A 9611-nucleotide genomic window follows, 5' to 3' on the forward strand; every position below is an offset into this window, starting at 1 on the left:
TCATTCATTCCTGGGTTTCAGCAGTGACTCCTCAGGCTCCCCCACACACCCTCTCCTAGCTCCCACCCCAAGCCCCCTTGGTCACCTGTGGTTCTGGGCGACCCACGTCTCACACTCCTTTTCATCCTTTTATTTTTGTAGTAAACTCTCTGGAGGTGGCTGGTGTGGGTCATGGGGAGGGGGGCCCTCCTGGGTGGGGGCTGGGGGCGGGGTTATTGCTCTGAGCTCCCTGTCCCCAGGGGGCCTGGGTTGTGGGGGCGTCAGGACTGGGGCCGGCACAGGGGAGACATGGCCGCACAAACACACAAGTCACAGCACAGGGGTGGGTTGAGGGAGAGGCTGGGCACCGTATTGCACTTCGGGAGTGGGGCCAGGCGGGGACCCCCTCAAACTGGAGCCTGGGGAGAGGCTGGAGGCCATTGTGTTCCCTCCCTCCTCAGGAGGGGGAGGTGAGACCCCCAGTCTGGGGTTGGGGAAGAAGACTAGGGCAGCCATGTGCCTGGGCCTAGGAGCGGCTGAGGGCTGGTCCCCAGTCTCAGGCAGGACATTGAGGGCAGACAGGACATTGGAGAGGCTGCGCGGGTGGCTGCCCTGGTCCCCGCCTCGGCAGAATCCATCACCCCACGCTGGCTCAGCTGCCGACCCCGCCTTTGCCCGCCTTGGCCTTGGGGGGCGTGGGGAGGCCCTCGTCGCCCTCACTGTCGGAGCTGCAGCCGCTGACGTCGGTGATCTCCAGCTCTGAGTCACTGTCCTCCTTCCCGCCCAGCGTGGCCTCTGGACCCCCAGCCCCCGGCAGTGCCAGGCGAGGGGCCGCTGCCAGGCCTGAGGGGCGCTCAGGGCCCAGGCCCTCCCCAGTCGCAGCCAGTAAGGGCACTGTGGAGGGGCTTCCCCCTGCCCCTGTGGAGGGCAGGTGGCCCAGGGAACTGGCCAGAGGGTTGGGGTAGAAGTGTGGGGGGTAGAGAGGTGGGGGCAGCTTGGGGAAGGGGCCGGTGAGGTATGGACTAAAGTTCCAGGGGTGCTCTGGGAAAGCGCGGCCGAAGGGACCCAGCAGGCCAGGGGGCTTGGAATAGCTGGTGGCACCTGGCAGGGGGCACAGGAAGGGGGTCAGACTGAGCCATTCCACTGTCGGGGCTGCCTACCTTGGAGTAGTAAAGGGGGCCACCTCTCTGCCACGTTCTACCCAGTTCTCCCATTGCCCTCCCACTCAGCATCTCCCCCACGTCACATGGTCCCCCCCCCAATCTCCACCTTCCTCGCTGGTTTTCTATTCCTTTATTGCCTCTAAAAGCCCTTCTCCTGGCCTGTCCCCCCATCCAGTTTCCCTGCTCACTGCCTCACCTCGCATTCTCTGGTTTCTTAACACTCATAGACACAGACACAGCCTTGCCCTACATCTCCTTCCCGCATCCTGTCTCCTCCCCATCTGTGTCCGTCCTCTTCCCTCACACATGCAGCGTGCTCCACACCCCTACAACCACCCCTGCACCCCAAGCCCTTACCAGAGCCCAGGAACGGGAAAGGGCTGTCCAGACGCAGTTTGTCTGTCTCGGGGGTGAACAGGGGTGCACGGGCCCCCGGCTCTCCTAGGCGTGGGGCAGAGAACAGGGTCTGCAGGGTCTGGAGAGGAAAGTGAGGGAAAATGGTGCCACTCAGGCTGGCTGCCCCCTCCCCAGGGGGCTTCATGGCTCTGGGGGTTGGGGCACCAAACACCTCATTCTGGGACCCAAGTGTCCTCACTCACCTCAGGGGTGAGGGGAGGAGCATCTGGCCCAGGGGCTCCCCCAAAGGGACCAGAGGTCAGCAGGAGTGGGGAGCCCGTGGTGGCTGCAGCCACATCCAACAACGGGTAATTGACAAGCACAACTTTGCTGAAGTTGAACTTGTAGGTGAACCTCTTCCCTTTGGTCTTGTGGAGAATCCGCTTGTTGTAGTAGTAGCTGTGGGCAGAGGGAGAACAGGGGGTGCTAGTGGCAGGACCTAGGGAGGTGAAGGCCAAGCCCCTAGCACATCTCTGTGCTGGGCACAGAACACAATCTGGGGAAACTGAGGCTCGCAGAAGTCCCTTGGCCAAGATCACAGGGCAAGGAAGGGAGGAGGCAGGGGCTGGGATTCTGGCCTGTGTGGTTCCAAAGCCCTGTGCTCTGGTCCTTCCTTCAAGCCTTTCTTTCACTCACAAGTAGGTACTTACAGCAGCTAAAAACGTGCAGAGCCCTGTGTGCTGGGATCCAACAGGATTCCACCCCAGGAAATTGAGGGAAAGCCCCTAGTAGGGGCAGGAGCCCAGAGGGACAGTGAGGGAAGAGGGGCAAGGCGGGAGTCCAGGCCCCCCTCACCCCTCCTCACCGCAGGGCCCGGCTCAGCTTGTCGTAATTCATGTGGGGCTTGCACTTGCGGATGCCCCAGAGCCGAGCCACCTCGTCCGGGTCCTTGATGACAAACTCCCCGTAGTCTCCCTGCCAGGCGATGACACCCTGGTACTCCTCCTTCTGCAGCAGCTCCAGAATAAAGTGCCACAGCTGGATCTGCCTCGAGCCAGGGGATGACTCCGGCTTGTAGGCCCAATCCGGGAAGGCAAACCCTGGGGACAGGAGGCAGGGGCGCGGCCCCGGGTCAGGGCACCAAGTCCAGGGCTCTGGGTGTTCCTTGGCCTCAGGAACCAGGAGGCGTCCAGCTACCCCCCTGACTCATGGTCTGCCAGCAGTCACCCAGCCTCAGGCATATTTAGGGACCCGATTCCTATTCTCCATATTCCACTTGGTGTCTAGTCCCCAGATTCTCCAAATGGAGGGAGAGAACTTGGTGGCTGCGGGGACCCTGGGTTGGCACTTTCAGCCTGATACCCTATCTACCCCGGCACAACTGGGGCAGAGGGTGGGAGGGACCAGTTTCCTGCATCCTTGACTGTAGGGAGGAACTGGGAGGGGCCGGCTTGCAGGGGCACCCCCTCCGCAACATTCTCCCAGCTACCCCTGAGCCAGGCTCTGCCCCAGGGATCTCTGGTCTCTCCTGCACCCTGAAACGCCCCTGATTCCTGCTGTCTCTCCTGCCTGTCCCTTGCCCTCTGCTCCATCTGTCCCTGAGGTTCACCATCCCACCCCCACCCCAGCTGACCTCACCCTGGCACATCCAGGCAGGGCCTGTGTGCACAGTTCTGTGCCCTTCACATCCCTGTGAACCCTCCCTGCATCCATGTCACGTCAGCCTGAAAGCAGCGTGTCTGCAGACACCCACAGCACACAACCGATCACACAGACGCACACTCACCCTCTAGAGACAGCTAGCTATACCGGGGGATGCAGCTGCACCAGAGTGCCACACTCCTGCTGAGGCACGACACACCACACACAACAGGCCACCAAGGCAGACATGCCACATATGCAGCATCGCACATCCATCCCAACACACACAGTGGCACGTCTCCTCAGGCCCCGCAGAACTAGGACCCACTAACAGCTCAACTGCAACGAGAGACACACAGGACTCCAAAGGCCCAAATAAAACTGGTAGAGGCGGTGAGTGCAGCATCAAGACGCACATGTCAACCTGACAGGCCCACCCCGGCTGACACTATGACAGTAGAACAACCTCCCAACACCCCACAACACACACACAGTCACCCAACTCACACCCACAGCTCACTCAGCACTAGGCAGGTCACGCTCAGATGGGTGTCCTGCACCCTGGTGTCCGAATGCCCAGAAGCTCGGTTGGAAATGGAGGGGCTGGTCCACCCTGAGATCTCACCTCCCATCCTCAAGGCCTCAGGCCCTGGGTCCCGCTTCTCTTGTGCCACATCCTTTGTCCCCTTTCCCCTCCTCAGAGACCCCAGACCCAGGCATGAAAAGAGAAGGCAGTTGGTGAGGGAGGTGACTTGAGTCGGGACACGGGTCCTTGTCTTGGTGTGTGGTCCTGGGCAGCTCCTTGCCCTCTGGCTGATTAGAATTTCAGGGAAGGGAGGCGAGGAGGAGCAAGGTCCTATCCAGGCTCCCTGGTGTCTAAAAGTGGGAGCTGCTGCCTCCCTGCCTGAGGCTGGAGAAGGCCAGGCAGTTACCGCCCTGAAGGGAGGATTTTTCTCTTGACTCCATCGCAATCTAAGAAGACTGGATCTCACCTAAGAAGACAGGGCTCAATCAACATGTGAGCTCTGGCCCATTCTGCACCCAGAACACGGCCCCACAGAGAAGCAGCTGTATCACAGACACACCCACACAACCCCAAAGATGACAACACACAACTGCCCACACACACAGAGACACACGCCCCAGCCAGGAAACTCCACCTGTGCTCAGGTGCACATCCTCAGATGTGCTGTACACGCTGAAACAAACACAACTAGAGGGAGGACCCGCAACCTTGGCGCACGCGCGCGCACACACAGCCCCCAACGTTCAGCCACACTCAGTGACACACAGAGGCAGGAACCACCCCCATGCACCCCAAACATAGACACAGCCCCCAACACAGAGGCCTGGGGGGCACGCACCCACACAGCCTGAAATGCACGTCCCATCCATTTGGCTCAGAGTGCCACACAGCATAAGACCCATAAAGAACAGTCCAAGGCTCTTCGGCCACTGAAGCAGGAGCCCATGCAGCAAGCTGGCAGACACTCCCCCAGCCCTGAGATGTAGACACGCTCAGAGTCCCAAAGATACACGCCCAGTGCAGGGACACTCAGGTAGCCTCAGACATGCATGTACAAGCAGGCGCACCAGCTCAGCAAAGACAGACAGATGCGTACTTTCCCAGTGTGACCCCTTCCTCCAGAAATACTGAAGTATGACACATGGACACACTCTGAGATCCCAAATAACCTGGCACCGAGTCCCAGTCTCCTCTCTCCCTCTCCCCTCCACACACGCGCACACACACACACAAGCCCATTTATGGGGCGTGTGACTTGGACTCAGATGCACATCCAGTCTTACTGTCCACATCCCCGCTCTGGGCGTCCACTTTCAAGCAAGCCGTCCTCTCTTCCAGGCTCCGGCTGGCTGGGCCATGTGTCCACATCCCCCTGGCCTGAGTCATCCTGTCTGTCCAGTTGTCCACCAGCACCTGGCCTAGTGCCCCTTCTCCTCCCCATCCCTGCTCCATCAGTGCCTGTCTGTCTCCAGTCTTTCTGCTCCTCTTTGCCAGCAGGTCCCGGGTGGGAGGGAGCAGACTGCCCTGTACGCGGCCAAGTCCCCAGGTCCTCAGGCCCCTGGATCCTTGTCCCTCTCCGACCTCCATGCCTCACCTGCCCTCCAAAAGGCCCTCATGTCCCAGCAGGCAGGTAGCAGGGACATTCGGCTGTGAAGTTTTTAGCTAAGTTTTGCATTAAGGGGCTAGATTCTGGCGGTTCTGACCAAGACCCGGGGAGGTGGAGGGAGGAGAGTGAGAGATGTAGAAAGGAGATGCCGGCTCGCTGGGAAGGCCCAAGGGCTGGGGAAGAGGGGGAGGAGGTCCGGGCCAGTTACCAGGGGTCCAGAGAGCAGGCAGGGCAGGCGGGGCGAAGAGAAGGTCAGAGACGCAGCTACAGTCCATGGTGGAGCCAGCCCTGCAGAGAGGCCGGGACAGACAGACAGACGGGGACGGGATAGAGCAAGCGGGAGAGACAGACAGGGGTCAGTGGGAGCTGGCACTGCGGGGAGGGGGTGCTTCCCCTTCCACCCAGGCCCCCGCCGGCCAGTCACCGGCCACATCCCGCCCCACCCGCCGCCTCCTGCAGGCAGGCACCCCTCTGCCCACTGGTCCCCATTTTTCCCATTCCTCTCCTGGCCCCGTGTCCCCTCACCTTCCCTCCCAGCCAGTCTTCCCTGCAGCCTCCCCTTCCGCTGTGCCCCATCACTAACCACGGGCTCCCAGCCTCCCTCCTCGCTCCTCACCACTCACTCACTCACACGCGCTGGCTCTCACCGCCCGCCCGCCCCGCACCATCTCTGCCGCTGTCTCTCCATCCCTCGCCTCGTGCCTGACCTCTCCGGGTCCGGCTCTGCGTCTCGGGGTCCCCCTCTGTCTCTCACTGTGGCTGCCCCAGGTCTAGTCCACCCCGAATCTCGCCCCCACCCCCGCCCCACCAGGCTGACCCCCGGGCTGGCTCGTCCCGCTCCCACGCCGCCCCGCGCTCTAATCTGTTGGCCCAGAGCCGGCCGCCTGGCGCTGCCCGACCGTCGGGCTGGGAGGGGACAGGCCCAGCCCCGCCCGCCCTGCCCTCTGCCCCACCCACCCGGCAGAGCAGCCCCTCGCTCCCGCATGAATGCTCCCACAGGTGCCTCTCCTTAAACCTGCGGCTCCCGTCAGACCCCAGCCATTTGGGCCTGCCTCCCCCCAGACAGCCCCCCTCAGACACCCCTTCCCCCTAGATCTGCCTCCCCCTCAGACAAGTCCTCCCTCAAACCCGACTCCCTCAGACACCCCTCTCTTCAGATACCTAATTCTAAGATGCTTCATCCCCTGCTCATCCCGGTCTCTCAGAACCCGACCTGACAGCCCCTCTTCCTCAGATACCCCACCACCCCAGACTCCATCCTCAGACACCCACCCTAGACAGCCCACCCCTTAGGTACTTCAGCCCCTCTTCACTCCACCCCTCCCAACCCCACCTCTGAGAGGGCGCACTTTCCTCAGGCTCCCGTTTTTAGACACAACCCCTCAGATACCCACCCCACTTTGACACAGCCTGAAACACACCATCCCTCTCACGCCTCCCGCTGCTTGCTGACGGTCCCACACGCCTCAGAAACCCAGACACTGTGTTCCCCCATAAACCCACCCCTCCCTCGGACACCGGACCAGACTTGTCCAGTATCCCACAGCCACCCTTGCCCCAGCCCCCAGCCCAGTGTCCACCGAGGCCTCTCCTAGGGGCTACCCTCCAGCCCTCGGGCCCTGCTGAGAACCACCCCGTCCCCACCTCCCCCATCTCTCCAACTTTCTCTGTTTCTCTCTCTCCCTCTTGATCTGCCTTTCTTTTCCCTTCTCTGCCTCCATCCACTATCTCTTTTCCATTTTTCTGTCTCTTTTCTCTCTCTTTCCTTGCCTCCCCTCAACCTGGACTGTCTCTCTCCCCGTCTCTGTGGCCCTGTCTCTCTCCATCACTCAGTCTCCTCTTATTTCTGTCCTCCCCACCCGCCTTCATCCCTTTTCCAGGTCTGTCTCTCCTTGTGCCCCATCCCTTCTCCTGTCTCTCTCTGCTGTCTCCCCAGGTCTTTCCTCTCTTGGTGTCTCTCTGTGCACCATCTGTCTCTTTTCCTCTCTCTCTAACTCTCTGTCTCTCTGCCCCCACCCCAGCCCCATCTCAGCCTGTCTCTTCCTCTCCCTCCTGTCTCCCCACCTCTCTCCCTATCTCCCTCTACCCCGTCTCCCCGCACCTCGCCTGCCAGGTCCACCTCTCCCACCTCCCCGGCTCTGTCTGCCTCTCTGGGCCCCCCTCCTTCCTGCCTCCGCCCCCCCCACCCCCTATCGGCCCCTCTCATTTCCGTGTTGGTTTTGATTTCTCTTCCCGATGCTTTCAACTCCCCGCCGCCTCCTCCGGACACGTTATAACGAGGAGCCGTGGGATCGGCGCTCCGGGCCCTGCTCCCACGCTCCCCCCGCCGTCTCTCTCGCACACGTCTCTGCCATCTCGTGGTCTCTGCCAGCCGCTCCTCCTGTCTCTGTCCCTGCCTCTGTCCTGCCAGGCCCACCGGGACCGGGCCTCTAGCCCTCCTGTTCTGTCCCCTTCCCTGCACATCTGCCCTGACTGTCCGGGTCGCAGCGCCACATCTCTGGGTCCCCCTGGCTCTATCTCTGGGCCCCCGTATCTCTCCGTCTCTCTGCGTCTTCACACCACTCCACTTTTATGTCTCTGGGTCTCTGCGTCTCTCCTCCCCACATCCAAGTCTCTATCTGTCTTGTCTCCTCATCTCTGTCTCTGTCTCTTTCTCCCTGTCTCCGCATCTCTGTTTCGTCCCAGCATCAGTCTCTTGGGGCCCCTTTGATCTCACCCTGCCCCTGGCGCCCCCCTGGCCCCATTGATCGCTGATCGACCGACCGATGGAGGGAGCAGGGCCTGCAGGGCCAGTGCTGTGGGCCGGGCCAGCCCGGCAGGACAGACGGCTGGACAGACGATGCCTAGCCCCGGTGGCTGCGGAGGGGGAGCTGCTGCTGCAACCCCGCCTCTCCCCGCCGGTCCACGCGGGGCGGATGGGGACTCCGGGCAAGCTTTAATTTTTAATTTTATTTTGCTTCCTCCACACCCCCCGCCCCCCATCTCCACCGCCTGTAGCCATGGCATTGAATGTGTGTGTGCGCCTGTGTGTGTGTGTGCGGTGTGTGTGCGCGCAGCAGTGTGGAGAGGGGCTGGGTGGGGAGAGCTGCCTCCCTCCTCTCCCTGCCAAGCAGCTGCACGGACCCACACGTCAACCCAGGCACACGCACCACACTGGCATGCAACACATCACAGACATACATCAACCCAGTGACACACGACACACTGCCACACAACACATCACACAGACACAGGTCAACAGACTGACACACACCACACTGCCGCAACCAACGCACATCACACAGACCCACACAGCAACCCAGGCACACATACCACCATGTCACACACAACGCACAGACATGTACATCAAAATAGTCACACACACCATCATCATGGTCACAGGCATTCACACAGAGACACAGACACATAATTATACACACACAGATATATACACACAAGACACACACCCACTCAGTCCCACAGAGACACATATCACAAGTCACAGACACACACTAACACAGACACACAATCATACACCAAAGCTCACAGTCAGATACACACAGACCTACAAGCACATGCCAACACAATGCCACACAAAAACAGACACACCCAGGCACACACAGCAGCTCAGCCAAGGCAGTCAAGTCACAGGCAAATGACATAAGGACACACAGAGCCACACAGGCATGCACACACAATCCGTCATGCACAGAGAGAGATGCACACACTACACCGACACAGCCAGCCACCGCCAGACCACAAACACGGCCACGTACACACGCAGCGCCGCATTCACACCCACAGGCCGACTGGGCGAGGATGGGTGTGGGTGGAGGTGGGCACTCAGAGACAGCCCCACACTGGGGTCCTGCTGCTCCTGCCGCCATCTGTCCAGCTGTCTGTCCGTCCCTCCATCGGTGGACTTCCCAAGCCCTCCTCTGCGGGTGCGGGTGCGGGTGTGTGAAGCGTGTATTGTCCCAGGCCTGCCGCTGCTACTGACTCTCTGGAGACAGGGCCCCAGCCTCTCAGGCCTGCTGGGTGTCCATGTCTCTCTCTCACTCAGGGTCTCCAGCACCCACCTCTCTGTCTGCCTCTATCTCTCAATATCTCCATCTCTATAAGTGTCTCTGTTCCTTGTCTCTGTCTCTGGGTGTCTCTGTCTCGCTCGTCTCTGTCCCTCTGTCTCTCCAGTCTCTGACCCTCAGTCTCTCTATGTCTCTCTTTGCCTCTGTCTCCTCACCCTCCATCACTCCAGCCCCCTGGGCTTGGGTTTAACCAGTTGTTTTGATTTCTCTAAGCTGCTCCGGCCGCCTCGGGAGCCGCCTCGGGCCTCACACCCCCACCCCAGCCCCTTCTTCCCTCACCCAGCGCCCCCACCTCC

General features: G+C 61.0%; 1 protein-coding gene across 1 annotated transcript; it reads right to left on the reverse strand.

Moving 5' to 3' along the window:
* Positions 1–473: 473 nt before the first annotated feature.
* ERFL (ETS repressor factor like) lies at positions 474–6476 on the reverse strand. The gene is made up of 5 exons (XM_032485916.1): positions 5460–6476; positions 2344–2578; positions 1742–1937; positions 1500–1617; positions 474–1080 (listed from the first exon to the last, which is right to left on the reverse strand). Exons 1-5 carry the CDS (start codon positions 5524–5526, stop codon positions 632–634), a joined length of 1065 nt encoding a protein of 354 aa, XP_032341807.1. The 5' UTR covers positions 5527–6476; the 3' UTR covers positions 474–631.
* Positions 6477–9611: the final 3135 nt, after the last annotated feature.

Source organism: Camelus ferus, chromosome 9, assembly GCF_009834535.1.
Source record: "Camelus ferus isolate YT-003-E chromosome 9, BCGSAC_Cfer_1.0, whole genome shotgun sequence".
Lineage (NCBI taxonomy): Eukaryota > Metazoa > Chordata > Mammalia > Artiodactyla > Camelidae > Camelus > Camelus ferus.